Genomic DNA, 17,129 nt, shown 5'->3' with positions numbered 1-17,129 from the left:
AGCCAAATGGTTCCTGTCATGAAATGAAATGGCATCACAGACCATAACTCCTCTTTGTCAGGCCATATGGCGGGTGAGAGTCAGGTCAGTACCCCACCACTGTCTGCAACATCTTTAGACATGTCTTCAATGGTCATCAGGGCTCCATTCAAAGCAGAACTTATCACTGAAGACAATTCTGCTCTAGTCAATGAGCTTCCAGGCTTAATGTGCCTGACATCACTGCAAAAGGGCTCGTTTGTGGACAGTTGTCAATATTAGTCAGCACAAGGGACACTGTGAGCACAGCCTCCTTTCTGTGAGCTGACTATCAATGGTCTTTGTGGTCACTGAAGCTTTAGAAGCACATGAGACTAATGATAAAGATGAATCTGGAGCTCTGGGTTCCTCTCTGATGGTTGCTAGGTACTCATGTTCTGGTGGATCCCTAGTTCAATCACTCCCTTGTTGATGCTGTGATCAGTGATCAACCATGGTTCATGATTCCTGCCAACAATGTTGAATAATTGCATTGCTCCTATATAAACACTGAGCAATTTGCCAGTTACTTCAACTGGTTCTATGAGCTCCAGCCTCCAGCTACACCTCCTCTCTCAACTGCTGGTAGGTGTATATACTGTTCAGCATCTGTCTGCCCAGCATAGAAATAATGGGTAGAAATAATAGAGGAGATCAAGATGATCTAAAGAGGAAATGTGTGTTTCATCAGAGGTCAGTTACTACGCTCAGAAGCATCAAGGAAATGCTCACCCAATTCCAATGGTAGATACTATAAGAGCATAATGGGAAGAGATTTTCTGTCAATATACCAAGAGTCAGTCAACTTATCAAGGATGTAGGAAATGACCCACAGCCATGTTGGCACAATAAAGGGAGGGGGGGGGGACTGGTAAAATTGGTTAAATAGAAAATAAAACAGGCATTGATGTCACTTGGGATATGTTGATAGCATTTTAAAAATGTTTTGTTGAATTGTGGAAGCAGTCCTTTGCATGAGAGTTAAATGGATTTCAGTACCAATAGCTCACAGATATATAACACAATGGGTTGGTATATGTGGAGCACCAAGATATGGTCACCTCTGTTGGACAGTGACTCAAATGCTCTAACATGCAAATTCCTGCATTAACTAACATCAATAAAAATATGTAGCAATAGATAAATTGTGTAAAAAACTAACTCAAGAAACAAATTAACAGTGTAAATTTTTTGGTATAATATTTTTAAAAGTAATTGATGTCTCTTCAACATCAGTGACATGCAGTCATTTCTTTGTGAGAAAGGAATTAATATTAAAGATTCAAATAAATGTAATTTTATCTGTCATTCTGCTACTTGTCAGTTATGATTCACTGCTGAAAAAAATACTGCAGAAGCAACATGGCTCTGTAAACTATTTCTTTACTACAAAGAGAAGTCCTCACGAAATAATTCAAGACATTGAGAGTGCACAGTTTTTTACCTGTCAAATGTGACACAATGCAAGAAATTACTAAATCAATGAATTAAGTTAAGTCCTTTGTCATATTAACATTACAACTGCGAAAAATGGGTACCTCTAGAAAAGTGGGAATGGGTCACTTGATCACTGATGATACGAATTAAAAATCTACAACACAATTAAAGATTGACCTAAATTTCTTCCATTCACCCACTCAAAAAATGTGACTTGTTTCCAAAATTCCTAACATTTCTCCACATATTTCACCTGTTTGTTTTGAAACATTTAAATTAAAATTTGAGCATTGGTACTGTCCATATATGCTTACTGCAGGCAGCTGTTTTAAACTGCACACAGATGTCACTGGTATTGTTCAATTGGTGCATTCCAGGTTGACACTTATTTTGCTCTACTGATTTGTCCAATACTACAATTTCTTCTTCTTTTCATTAGCTTTCCTGCTTCTGTCACACTCTTTGTTGTTTTCCAATCACAAGTTCGTTTACTAGCTGAAAAATTTACTTCCCTTCAGATTATTTTTAGTTATGTGATTGTAGATGATTCACACATTTATTGCTCCAATGTCTAGGACATTGTCTAAAAGACACGTATTGGCCATCTCCTCTAAGCAAAGTTAGTTGAACATTTATGAATCATTTCATTAATGATGTCCATGCCATGCTTTGTAGCATTTCTGGTGTCTTCTTTCCTTCTTCACTCACTGCTGGTTTAGAATGTTGTGTGCTGAGAATAATGACAATCTTATCATTCTTCCTTTGGAACACTGTAATAGTGCAGTCAGGCTTATCAGTCAGCCTCAAAATGATGGGGAATATATGTCAGAATTCCTGTTCTTCACACAGTTGGACAGTTTTCAACAAAATTTTGTTTATTGTTGCCACTAACAGCATTTCCTTTTCTTGAAGCTTTTTGGAAAGCTGAAGGAATGTGAAGGGGTTGTTGTCTGTTGTCACATTAGTTCCTTAGTTTAAAAGCTGCTCCATGAGGCAAAGAATGACATACTCACTCAATGGCTGATTGTCTGATCAGACTTTTTCCTTGCCAAGGTGCAGGAAGTCACAGCAAATGTAATTGAATTCCACATCTGTGGCTATCACAAATTTGAGCCTGTATTTGTCAGGTTTGTTTGACATAAACTGAGTGAACCTGCACATTGTCTTGTTTGGGAGTAACTGCTAACCAGCTGTTAATATTTTTACCAGGGCAGAAAAAAGGACGTGTCTCCTATTTCAGCAACACGAGTGAAGTTGTCAGCAGGAACTCATTGAGTTCAGGATGACTTCTCATCAAAGCAGAGGAACCTGATGAATTCACATAATCTGTCGGTTATCATTTTATCCTTGATAAAATTAAGCCCCAAAGAACATGAGAAAGTGTCACCTAAGGAAATATGTTTAGCACAAAATGCACCTCTGGTGTGTATGATACTAATCACTGCCTCCAATTCCTCCAATGATATAGTCGAAGTGGTGTTTTTTATTTCATTTCAAGAATTTTATTGCATAAGTTTTGTATTATCTGTATCAACCATTTATCAAAAAAGAAATTGGAAGGAACTAATGACAGAGTCACCCACTCAGTGGCAGGCAAATGCAGTGGATCCTCCTGTCACCTTGGTGATGTTCAAAGTAGTCCTTCTTTGACGTGACAGCATATTACTGTCCTTCAGTTCTGTTCCATCTCTTGCTGTCATCTTCACTGTTGCACCAGTTGACTCCTAAAACTTGTGTGGAAAAAATTGTGATGTGGCACCATCTACTGATGGTAACACATCCTATATTCATCATCAGTTACCTCTGGAAGAAGCTTCCTTTCTGAATCTGATAATGAATTATCTGATTCAATATCTCACTTCTACAGAACACACTTACTTTTAGTAAGTGAATGATGATGTGACATAATTGAAAATGCCACTTAGATGAAAAAGAAACACAGACACACACAAACACACACACACACACACACACACACACACACACACACACACACACACACACACATGATGGGGCATAATTGAACATGCCACTTAGACAATAAGAGAATCACACACACATTCTCTCTCTCTCTCTCTCTCTCTCTCTCTCTCTCCCTCTCTCTCTGTCTCTCTCTCTCTCTCTCTCTCTCTCTCTCTCTCTCTCTCTCTCTCTCTTCCTTTCCAATGAGGCAAGTAACAACAGCAACATATGAATTATGATTGAAAAATTATATCAGAATGTCCAATGTGGAAACCTTTCTGACCATGTGTTCATCATATTTTTGGAAGCAGCTTTTAATCAAAACAATGTGCAATGCAGGGATAAAGCTGTGCTGATCATTTAGTTTCTTCAGCTAAGTTTAAGGTTAGCTTTCATAATAACTCAAACACCATACAACCGAATGTAAAGAACGAAAGGCACTAAGTATGAGCAAATGTTGAGAGTCTATGACAGAGGATTTGTCATAAATGGCATATACAATGTGTGTGAAAAAGGAATCAGGAGATTAGCACCTCATGCCTATTTCATTCATTGTCCAAGTCACAATTTGAATTTAGTCCTTAAAACTGCTGCAGATGCTAATTAAAAAACAAACTGGTTGTTCAAAATAGATGAGAACATTTATATTTTTTCTTTCCATTTTTTCCACAGTACACCATGGTAGCATGATTTAAAAACTTATTCTGAATGCACTTCTTCGATAAATTTAAATCAATAAATGCAGTGTTTTGAGCTAAAAGTAATCTATGCACTTAAAGAAAGATTCATTGATGTTCTTAAGGATTTGACGAATGTAACTGTTACAAGTAATAAATTTATATTATGAACTTCAACAACAGGTCTTAAAATGAAAATTAAATCTTAGTGCATTTTTACCCTTCCAAGAAATCACTGCAAAGTACAGGAAAAAATATGTGTAGTATCTAAGAAACTTGAATCAGAGTACAGACTTCATGACTGCATATGAACTCTTAGGAACAGCACTGTCTGAAATCATAAGCGTCAAGCATTATTCAATTAATTGCTGACAAAGCTTTCCATGTTTGTGAAACAGTGTTTAGAAAAAAGTAACACCTTTGCAAGCATGAGAGACTTACAGAATTAGTAATTAGATTCAGAGTTGCTCTTTTTTACTTAGTGACTGACAAAGTTTCAGACTGAAGAAAAACACATATAGAGTAATATGATCTTTGTTTGAATCTATTGCTTTTGATGAAAACCTTAAAAATTAAGTATTTACATTTCCAATGACAAGTACAAATGTCAAAAGTACAAGACATAGTTTGGTTATTATTAGTAAAATATAACCTACTACTTTTTTTTTTCTGAAAGCAGGTTGGTTTTATTCAGGATTCCAATATGTCATATGTCATATTATTCCCCACCCTTTTGACTACAAAACCAAACCAACATAATCAACATTATTGGGGGGGGGGGGGGGGGGAGCTCTATGCCCATACAATATCACTCTACTGGTCAATGTCAGAACCAACACCTTGCTGCATCAATAACATACCCAGTATCCAAATACTGCTTTCTGCTAATGAAGATAGATCATTTATTGTTCTTTATGGTCTTTTGTTAGGCAGCAAGGAGCCCAATGAGCGTATGCCTTTGAGTAGCCCAATTGATCGACAAGTTTGTAACTGCTACCAACAGAGGTGTCTTATTTGTGCACTGAGGAGTTTGATTGTGATCCATCAATCAGCTTGAATGAGAGTTCCAACGCTGCAGGAGTCACAGCTGTGTGCAACTGGCTGGCACGTGGGAGATCAGACAGGTTTACGTGAGCTTCTCGCAAGGATGCACTACCAGGTCTCTCTAGACATTTTACAAGCATCTATGAATATCTGAGATGCTCTGGTTTTACACCTACAGAAGCTTAAAGACAGCTCTTTGCATGGAATGCACCTCCATTATAGACACCATTTTGAGGGCTACATATAGCTCTGCAACCTACCAGAACTTCTTGAAACACTAGGGGCTGAAGCAAGGATATAGCAGTGTCTCACAACAAACTTGCCAGGAAAAAAAGTGTAGACACCATTTTGAGGGCTACATATAGCTCTGCCACCTACCAGAACTTCTTGAAACACTAGGGGCTGAAGCAAAGATATTGCAGTGTCTCACAACAAACTTGCCAGGAAAAAAAGTGTTGTGCCAGGAAAAAAGTATTTTGCTACTTATTGAACAGCCCTTGTACTGGATGGACAAAAAAATCTACTCATCAAGTTGTGGCATGAGAACACACATATAAAGATATAGAAACTTACAAGTTTTTGGAGCCAGTGACTCTGAAAGCTTGTAGATTTCTGCACCTTTATATGTGTACTCTCCCGTCATCTACTAGCACTGAGATACACAGCCATAATGATGTGTGTCTTTGGCTGCTGAAATGCTGAGTGCTACTTTTACAAGCTACAAATAATAAAATATTCCTTATGTTCAAATGAGCCAGGAACAGTTGTCTGGATTGGCAATATTATTGATATAAAATGAAATAACATGAAATATTGATTTTTCTGGGCTAATAGAACATTTTGCACTTACAGTGAAAAAAATCATTTAAGTAAGAAAGAAAAAATGTTACTAACCATATAGATTTCAACAGCAGTTTATATTTTAATTTAGATATTCACATTTTTGTACTTTTTTAAAATTAATTTTTTTTCATTGCAGTTCTTTCTCAGGGGTTGTTTTATTTTCATGTTGTTACTCAGTGTTCAAATTAATTAATTTTTACAGTTTTACACTGTACTAGAGAAGGTTATTTAATCAGCCAAATACATATTTTCCTAAACACGTTTTGTTTCTGTACCACATTTCACTAAATTTTACCTTGAGTACTATGCAATGCTTGTAATGTGTAACAATTTAGGAACAAACAGCTGTTAAGTATTGATGTAAGACAGAAAATATGGTCAATGTTTTATTTGTTTTCACATAAGTATGAAAGATTAAAGATTGTCTTTTGAAAATGTTTCTTGTTCTAATTTTTGACCAAAACACAAGGAGAGTTCTTTAGGTGAGAAAACAGTACCTGAGTGTGGAGACGGGGGAGCATTCTGGTTGTGAGAGACAAAGAATGGTGCCCAATTTTCTGAGTTGGGTGAGATGAAGGGAGAAGGTGTGGAGGAGGGGGTAGGGGCCCCACTTTGGGTACTTGCCCTGGGGTCATGATGATCATAGCTTCATAGCTACACCCCTGCAAATGAATCATTATTTCCTCCCACATAAATCCTGTTGAACAACTGTGTTAGCAAAAATCAGAGAAACTTGAGCTCATATGTTGGGTTACTGAGAGACATTTTCTGAATCACCATTTATGAATGGAAAATGAATAGAGGAAATGAAAGAGGGACGTGTAACAAAGAACACAGTTCACAGATGTGGTTTTAGACATGAGAGAAGAACAGAGGGATTTATTTCACTGCTAAACAAACAAAGGAACATACAAAAGATAGTAACAAAGTCTGAAGATAAAAAAAACTGTTCATAACTTACGTAGTTATTGTGAAATCCAATTGAGAAATTATAAAATTGCTGTCTACTATATCACAAGTAACTAAGAAGATCAGAATTAGCATTAATATTTAAATGTTAAACTACCTAGCAAAAAGTATGGAAAACAACAGAAAGACATTTTTCATTCCAGGAAAATGTGGACTAGAAAAAAAATTCTCTTTTTTCTTCTGTAATTGTGAGATGATCTATTTAACAAAATGTTGGTAATACAAAATCCCAATGACAGTAGAAGAAGAAACATTTATAAATGAAAAGTACAAAAAGTGGATATTCTCAATCTTTATTAATTCAGTTACCTCTTCTTCAGCTTACAATTGGTGATGGTGATATGTATAGATTGCTTGTTAACTAAATATATTTTATCTGGCATTAAAATTTAAAACTTGTATAGCACATTCTCATGTGACTCACTAGGCAGTTGCAAGTGGTATTAAAACATACATGCTACAAATAAAACAAATGATTAACACATACCATGAGCAATCAACATCACCTCTCTACTCATTTCTGCATGCCAGTATGTGTGATATCCAAACATATTTTCATCACTTGCATAAATCTGCAATAAAGAGTGCAATTTGATATTATCAACACATTTTATGAACAATTTGTACATTACTCTAGAGACAGGTAGTCTCCTATTTTATTCACCACAGAAACATTAATTTTTGTACCACCCATGAATAACCTGATGGTAGCCAACTGTAACACTGACAATAAATGTCTGGAGCCTGTCACACTATGAATTACATAATATGGATCAGGGTGTAATGGAACGAATTCATGAAATCAACAGCAGGTATGGCATATTGTAGGCTTACAGTACAAAGAGAGGGTTCTAGGAAAGTGTAGTGCATCATTCAGATCATAAGAGAGTCTAGTGCAACCTATTCTATATTTAGTATCTGCTCAGACATGACAACCACTACACTACACAGTTGACACTTTCATCCTCCATGGTAGTTTTCCACACTATCCCACTGTGCTACCATCTGCCTTCATCATCAAAGGGCTGCTTCCTTATTCAGTATTCTCCACAACAGAAATCAAAGGAATTCAGACACGTGATGCCAGGCTGTATGTGTATTTAAGATGCACTGCGCAGGTGGGCTACTGTCTCCATTGTTTACCTCATGCTGTGATCATGAAAATATGATAAAGCTGATTAAAGCATCTGAATAAGATATAAGCGATTAATGGCCAAATGGAGGTGCCAGTCATTTACTTTTCCCTATTTCGTACATAAACATAATGAGAATAATAATTCATACTGGTACAAAACATTCTCCATCATTCACTGTGTGGTGACTTTCCGACACACCAGGTGCATTCTTCCCATCTGTTATGTATTTTCTACTCCAAAAAATAACTATTTTTAAATATATTTATCTATTGGCATGTAACACATACATTAAAATCTCAAGATCTTGTTGTTGTTGTGGTCTTCAGTCCTAAAACTGGTTTGATGCAGCTCTCCATGCTACTCTATCCTGTGCAAGCTTGTTCATCTCCCAGTACTTACTGCAAGCTACATCCTTCTGAATCTGCTTAGTGTATTCATCTCTTGGTCTCCCTCTACAATTTTTACCCTCCACGCTGCCCTCCAATACTAAATTGGTGATCCCTTGATGCCTCAGAATGTGTCCTACCAACCAATCCCTTCTTCTTGTCAAGTTGTGCCACAAACTCCTCTTCTCCCCAATCCTGTTCAATACCTCCTCATTAGTTATGTGATCTACCTATCTAATCTTCAGCATTCTTCAGTAGCACCACATTTCGAAAGCTTCTATTCTCTTCTTGTCCAAACTATTTATCATCCATGTTGCTCTTCCATACATGGCTACACTCCATACAAATACTTTCAGAAATGACTTCCTGACACTTACATCTATACTCGATGTTAATAAATTTCTCTTCTTCAGAAACGCTTTCCTTGCCATTGCCAGTCTACCTTTTTTATCCTCTCTACTTCAAATATCATCAGTTATTTTTCTCCCCAAATAGCAACTCGTTTACTACTTTAAGTGTCTCATTACCTAATCTAATTCCCTCAGCATCACCCGACTTAATTCAACAACATTCCATTATCTTCGTTTTGGTTTTGTTGATGTTCATCTTATATCCTCCTTTCAAGACACTATCCATTCTGTTCAGCTGCTCTTTCAAGTCCTTTGCTGTCTCTGACAGAATTACTATGTCATCAGCAAACCTCAAAGTTTTTATTTCTTCTCCATGGATTTTAATACCTGCTCCAAATTTTGCTTTTGTTACCTTCCCTGCTTGCTCAATGTACAGATTGAATAACATCGGGGAGAGGCTACAACCCTGGCTCACTCCCTTCCCAACCACTGCTTCACCTTCATATCCCTCGACTCTTATAACTGCCATCTGGTTTCTGTTCAAATTGTAAATAGCCTTTTGCTCCCTGTATTTTACCCCTGCCACCTTTAGAATTTGAAAGAGAGTATTCCAGTCAACATCGTCAAAAGCTTTCTCTAAGTCTACAGATACCAGAAACATAGGTTTCCTTAATCTAGCTTCTAAGATAAGTAGTAGGGTCAGTATTGCCTCACGTGTTCCAATATTTTTATGGAATCCAAACTGATCTTCCCCGAGGTCAGCTTCTACTAGTTTTTCCATTCATGTAACGAATTCACGTTAGTATTTTGCAGCCGTGACTTATTAAACTGATAGTTCGGTAATTTTCACATCTGTCAACACCTGCTTTGTTTGGCATTGGAATTATTATATTCTTTTTGAAGTCTGAGGGTATTTCGCCTGTCTCATACACCTTGCACACCAGATGGTAGAGTTTTGTCAGGATTGGTTCTCCCAAGGCTGTCAATAGTTCTAATCGAATATTGTCTACTCCCTGAGCCTTGTTTCGACTCAGATCTTTCAGTGCACTGTCAAACTCTTCACGAAGTATCATATCTCCCATTTCATCTTCATCTACTTCCTCTTCCATTTCCATAATATTGTTCTCAAGTACATCGCCCTTGTATAGACCCTCTATATACTCCTTCCACCTTTCTGCTTTCCCTTCTTTGCTTAGAACTGGGTTTCCATCTGAGCTCTTGATATTCATGCAAGTTGTTCTCTTTTCTCCAAAGGTCTCTTTAATTTTCCTGTAGGCAGTATCTATCTTACCCCTAGTGAGATAACCCTCTACATCCTTACATTTGTCCTCTAGCCATCCCTGCTTAGCCATTTTGCACTTCCTGTAGATCTCATTTTTGAGACATTTGTATTCCTTTTTGCCTGCTTCATTTACTGCATTTTTATTTTTTCTCCTTTCTTCAAGTAAATTCAATATTTCTTCTGTTATCCAAGATCTTATTTAGACTTAATTTCATTTGAAATTATTGTCCAGATAATCATTTTGATTGTTCTGTTTAACTGGTGTATTAACTTTCAGTAAGGCACTCAAAATTAGAAAATACAATCGAGGCACCGAGAAATATAAGGGCCCAAAGCTGAGACACCAAAGTTTTGATAAAAATAGACGTTTGTGATAATCAAACTTGAAGACATACCACGAGTCTCATAGGTCTGAATTGGTTTTTAACCAAGGCTCAACATCCTATGTTCCCTATAAAAAATAATTTACCTACTTTATGTTATGAAATATTAATTAACATTTGGGATTACATTTATTATTAATGTTAACTCCCAAAATTTCCATATACAGGCTAGTGACAATCCTTATGGAAATGAATATCCAAGAAATCATTGAATGTTCATTTAATCAATGTAGGCCTACCAATACAGACAAAACTGGTTCACCATAAAATCAACAGATGTCAGGAGTATGCATACATGCTACAACCTCAAAATTGATGATGGTGTGCTTTAGGCCCTTGTGGTTCTCAGCACCTCAGTTAATTTATGTTGCAACATGCAAAACCCTGTGATCTAATTAGCACATTTGAGAAAGGTGACCCCTTCCAACAGAATGTTTAGCACCCTGACTTTCCTGTAAAGTTCTTTGAATTATCAGGAACTAATTAACTGAAGAGATAATTAGCATTCAAGTTCATAAGCAGTTCCATTTCCCATTGCAGATTTCATTACAGTCATTGTCAGATTCCAATTTTTAACTATATATTTTTGTTACTTCCATTTTTTGTATAAAATGATGTATAGCAGTAATTAATAATTCACTATTTAATAATTTCATACAATTTACTATAATTTGCAGTGTGGTGCCCATGCACATATACAAGGGGATTCATATCACAAAAGAAAAGTAGTATCCATGTATTTTTCTACATTTCTAAACAGCAACATTTTCTATAAACCACAATCCCATTAGTCCTTGTAGTTCATAAAAACAGTAAAATCTGGACTAGCCATTTTTTGAAATCCAGTGTAGTTTACAAAAAAACAGTCTCTTCTTAAGCTCATGTAGAAACAGTCAGATGTCACCCATAATTGGCAGTTTGTGGCTCAAAAACCCATGAGCAAGACCTAGGGTAGGTACACTCTTGTTGTAGGCTCATGTTACAGGCATACACTTTTTGTACATGAAAATATGCTCACCAACAACAATGAGACACATTAATATTAATGTCCAAAAACTTTTGATTGATTTCAGTACCTCAAATTAATGAACAACTTAACTGAACTGTGTCATGAATGATAGGAAGCTCTGAATGCCATTGTCATCAAAATTACTTATTTTTGGTCATGGTGATTTACATTATGGAGTGAATTAGTGGAACAACTGCATTGTATTTGTCTTTGATAAATTATTTCAAAATAATATTGATTGTAACTGTGACATTCTTATGTAAATGTGAACTGTGTTGTGTGTCACATTTAAATAATTAACTTTGTCACTGAACTGAGACCAGTAGATGCTATCAAGGAGAGATTACAAGAGCCAGGTCAATATTGCTACAACTAGTGGAGCATATCCTTCAATGTAGATATTGAGGCCTGTCAGTGAAATCTTCAATAATAGCCTCCTTATATACAACAGACGGTATGAGAATACTCTCTTACAAAACCTAACAGTGCCATACACTTCAAACAATGTAACAACTGCATGAGCATTCTTGTAATGATCTGATTTTTAAATTTCATTTTCTTGCATAAAAGTGAGAAACTTCTTCAATGCATGTACAGTACAGCCAAGACAGTACATTCATTTTTATATTTTGAATTTGCAGCTGGTTATTGTTTTCATGCATGACATTTTATCTGCACACCTGCCAGATGTTTTCAGTGAACTATCAAAGACTACCATCAGCTACCCATAAGCATTGGCAAAGACAACCATGAATGCGCAGTAAGGCATGGACAAACGGAGGGGGGGGGGGGGAATCATCATTTATTTTTCTTTATACATGGTTTTGTTTCTCACTCTCTAGTACGTAGAAGTTCTGTTAAGAAGTGCCATTCAGAATATAATGGGCTACAAGTGTTTTGTATCATACATGTTTCGAAATAAGGAAAAATTTGCTACCAGTATTAAGAATTTTTTATTTAAGTGAAGTGAAATCACGGAAGGAGGCTTTTCTTACTTATGGCATGCATTGGTGTACTTCAAGTCTGCTGACTGCAACTACAATTGAAAAAGAGAAGAAGTCTGATAGGCTAAAATTCGTACAAGCACAGAACATTTCTAATAACACAATTGTATTATCCCTTTAAAATATTTTTCTTTAGTGTGTGTGTGTCTATATATTCAGTAGTTAACCTTTCCTCCAAACCTCTCTCCCAATCCGAAACCTCTGTCCTATCCAAAGGCCTCACCTTCAGCCCCACTCCCAGATTCAACCAAACAGCCCTGGTCAAAGATTTTTCCTGACGAGGCAACAGTTTGTTGCGAAAGCTTGAATTCTGTGTGTATGTTTGTGTTTGTTTGTGTGTCTGTCGACCTGCCAGCACTTTCATTTGGTAAGTCACATCATCTATGTTTCTAAAAACAGAGATGATGTGACTTACCAAACGAAAGCGCTGGCACGTCGATAGACACACAAACAAACACAAACATACACACAAAATTCAAGCTTTCGCAACAAACTGTTGCCCCATCAGGAAAGAGGGAAGGAGAGGGAAAGACAAAAGGATGTGGGTTTTAAGGGAGAGGGTAAGGAGTCATTCCAATCCCGGGAGCGGAAAGACTTACCTTAGGGGAAAACAGGGCGGGTATACACTCGCACACTCACACATATCACTCCACACATATACAGACACAAGCAAACATATATATATATATATATATATATATATATATATATATATATATATATATGGTTATAATAGAGGGAAACATTCCGCGTAGGAAAAATATATCTAAAAACAAAGGTGATGTGACTTACCAAATGAAAGTGCTGGCTGGTGTCTGTATATGTGTGGATGGATATGTGTGTGTGTGCGGTGTATACCCGTCCTTTTTTCCCCCTAAGGTAAGTCTTTCCGCTCCCGGAATTGGAATGACTCCTTACCCTCTCCCTTAAAACCCACATCCTTTCGTCTTTCCCTCTCCTTCCCTCTTTCCTGATGAGGCAACAGTTTGTTGCGAAAGCTTGAATTCTGTGTGTATGTTTGTGTTTGTTTGTGTGTCTGTCGACCTGCCAGCACTTTCATTTGGTAAGTCACATCATCTTTGTGTGTGTATATATATATATATATATATATATATATATATATATATATATATATATATATACACACACACACTCCTGGAAATGGAAAAAAGAACACATTGACACCGGTGTGTCAGACCCACCATACTTGCTCCGGACACTGCGAGAGGGCTGTACAAGCAATGATCACACGCACGGCACAGCGGACACACCAGGAACCGCGGTGTTGGCCGTCGAATGGCGCTAGCTGCGCAGCATTTGTGCACCGCCGCCGTCAGTGTCAGCCAGTTTGCCGTGGCATACGGAGCTCCATCGCAGTCTTTAACACTGGTAGCATGCCGCGACAGCGTGGACGTGAACCGTATGTGCAGTTGACGGACTTTGAGCGAGGGCGTATAGTGGGCATGCGGGAGGCCGGGTGGACGTACCGCCGAATTGCTCAACACGTGGGGCGTGAGGTCTCCACAGTACATCGATGTTGTCGCCAGTGGTCGGCGGAAGGTGCACGTGCCCGTCGACCTGGGACCGGACCGCAGCAACGCACGGATGCACGCCAAGACCGTAGGGTCCTACGCAGTGCCGTAGGGGACCGCACCGCCACTTCCCAGCAAATTAGGGACACTGTTGCTCCTGGGGTATCGGCGAGGACCATTCGCAACCGTCTCCATGAAGCTGGGCTACGGTCCCGCACACCGTTAGGCCGTCTTCCGCTCACGCCCCAACATCGTGCAGCCCGCCTCCAGTGGTGTCGCGACAGGCGTGAATGGAGGGACGAATGGAGATGTGTCATCTTCAGCGATGAGAGTCGCTTCTGCCTTGGTGCCAATGATGGTCGTATGCGTGTTTGGCGCCGTGCAGGTGAGCGCCACAATCAGGACTGCATACGACCAAGGCACACAGGGCCAACACCCGGCATCATGGTGTGGGGAGCGATCTCCGACACTGGCCGTACACCACTGGTGATCGTCGAGGGGACACTGAATAGTGCACGGTACATCCAAACCGTCATCGAACCCATCGTTCTACCATTCCTAGACCGGCAAGGGAACTTGCTGTTCCAACAGGACAATGCACGTTCGCATGTATCCCATGCCACCCAACGTGCTCTAGAAGGTGTAAGTCAACTACCCTGGCCAGATCTTCTCCAGATCTGTCCCCCATTGAGCATGTTTGGGACTGGATGAAGCGTCGTCTCACGCGGTCTGCATGTCCAGCACGAACGCTGGTCCAACTGAGGCGCCAGGTGGAAATGGCATGGCAAGCCATTCCACAGGACTACATCCAGCATCTCTACGATCGTCTCCATGGGAGAATAGCAGCCTGCATTGCTGCGAAAGGTGGATATACACTGTACTAGTGCCGACATTGTGCATGCTCTGTTGCCTGTGTCTATGTGCCTGTGGTTCTGTCAGTGTGATCATGTGATGTATCTGACCCCAGGAATGTGTCAATAAAGTTTCCCCTTCCTGGGACAATGAATTCACGGTGTTCTTATTTCAATTTCCAGGAGAATATATATATATATATATATATATATATATATATATATATATATATATATATATATATATATATAGAGAGAGAGAGAGAGAGAGAGAGAGAGAGAGAGGGAAACATTCCACGTAGGAATGACCACTGCTGAAGCCCAAGCTATCCGTGATATGAAGGCTGACCGATCCATTGTCATTCATCCGGCAGACAAGGGTTCCACGACCGTGGTACTTGATCGTCGGGAGTATGTGGCTGAGGGACTGCGTCAGCTTTCAGACAACACCACATACAATGTTTACCAAGGTAATCCCATTCCTGATGTCCAGGCGGAGCTTCAAGGAATCCTCAGAACCTTAGGCCCCCTACAAAACCTTTCACCTGACTCCATCAACCTCCTGACCCCACCGACACCCCACACACCTACCTTCTACCTTCTTCCCAAAATTCATAAACCCAACCATTCCAGCCGCCCCATTGGAGCTGGTTCCCAAGCCCCCACAGAGTGTATCTCTGCCTACGTAGATCAACACCTTCAACCCATTACATGCAGTCTCCCATCCTTCATCAAAGACACCAACCACTTTCTCGAACACCTGGAATCCTTACCCAGTCTGTTACCCCCGGAAACCATCCTTGTAACCATTGATGCCACTTCCTTATACACAAATATTCTGCACATCCAGGGCCTCGCTGCAATGGAGCACTTCCTTTCACGCCGATCACCTGCCACCCTACCTAAAACCTCTTTCCTCATTACCTTAGCCAGCTTCATCCTGACTCACAACTTCTTCACTTTTGAAGGCCAGACATACCAACAATTAAAGGGAACAGCCATGGGTACCAGGATGGCCCCCTCGTATGCCAACCTATTCATGGGTCGCCTAGAGGAAGCCTTCTTGGTTACCCAGGCCTGCCAAACCAAAGTTTGGTACAGATTTATTGATTACATCTTCATGATCTGGACTCACAATGAAGAAGAACTCCAGAATTTCCTCTCCAACCTCAACTCCTTTGGTTCCATCAGATTCACCTGGTTCTTCTCCAAATCCCATGCCACTTTCCTTGACGTTGACCTCCATCTGTCCAATGGCCAGCTTCACACATCCGTCCACATCAAACCCACCAACAAGCAACAGTACCTGCATTATGACAGCTGCCACCCATTCCACATCAAACGGTCCCTTCCCTACAGCCTAGGTCTTCATGGCAAACGAATCTGCTCCAGTACGGAATCCTTGAACCATTACACCAACAACCTGACAACAGCTTTTGCATCCCTTAACTACCCTCCCGACCTGGTACAGAAGCAAATAACCAGAGCCACTTCCTCATCCCCTCAAACCCAGAACCTCCCACAGAAGAACCACAAAAGTGCCCCACTTGTGACAGGATACTTTCCAGGACTGGACCAGACTCTGAATGTGGCTCTCCAGCAGGGATATGACTTCCTCAAATGCTGCCCTGAAATTAGATCCATCCTTCATGAAATCCTCCCCACTCCACCAAGAGTGTCTTTCCGCCGTCCACCTAACCTTCGTAACCTGTTAGTTCATCCCTATGAAATCCCCAAACCACCTTCCCTACCCTCTGGCTCCTATCCTTGTAACTGCCCCCGGTGTAAAACCTGTCCCATGCACCCTCCCACCACCACCTACTCCAGTCCTGTAACCCGGAAGGTGTACACGATCTAAGGCAGAGCCACGTGTGAAAGCACCCACGTGATTTACCAACTGACCTGCCTACACTGTGATGCATTCTATGTGGGAATGACCAGCAACAAACTGTCCATTCACATGAATGGACACAGGCAGACAGTGTTTGTTGGTAATGAGGATCACCCTGTGGCTAAACATGCCTTGGTGCACGGCCAGCACATCTTGGCACAGTGTTACACCGTCCGGGTTATCTGGATACTTCCCACCAACACCAACCTATCCAAACTCCGGAGATGGGAAATTGCTCTTCAATATATCCTCTCTTCCCGTTACCCACCAGGCCTCAATCTCCGCTAATTTCAAGTTGCCGCCACTCATACCTGTCATTCGACAACATCTTTGCCTCTGCACTTCTGCCTCGACT

At 39.7% G+C, this 17,129-nt stretch overlaps 1 protein-coding gene across 1 annotated transcript in view; it reads right to left on the bottom strand.

Annotated features, from left to right (window-relative positions):
- Positions 1-7,579, bottom strand: part of LOC126233443 (uncharacterized) — a 68,738-nt gene extending 61,159 nt beyond the window's left edge. Inside the window, exon 1 of the mRNA XM_049942865.1 lies at positions 7,438-7,579. Coding sequence (XP_049798822.1) covers positions 7,438-7,579 — 142 coding nt within the window. The remainder of the gene's footprint in view (positions 1-7,437) is intronic.
- Positions 7,580-17,129: the final 9,550 nt, after the last annotated feature.

Source organism: Schistocerca nitens, chromosome 1 (genome assembly GCF_023898315.1).
Source record: "Schistocerca nitens isolate TAMUIC-IGC-003100 chromosome 1, iqSchNite1.1, whole genome shotgun sequence".
NCBI classification, from domain to species: Eukaryota; Metazoa; Arthropoda; class Insecta; order Orthoptera; family Acrididae; genus Schistocerca; species Schistocerca nitens.
This window is presented reverse-complemented; position numbering and strand designations above follow the sequence as displayed.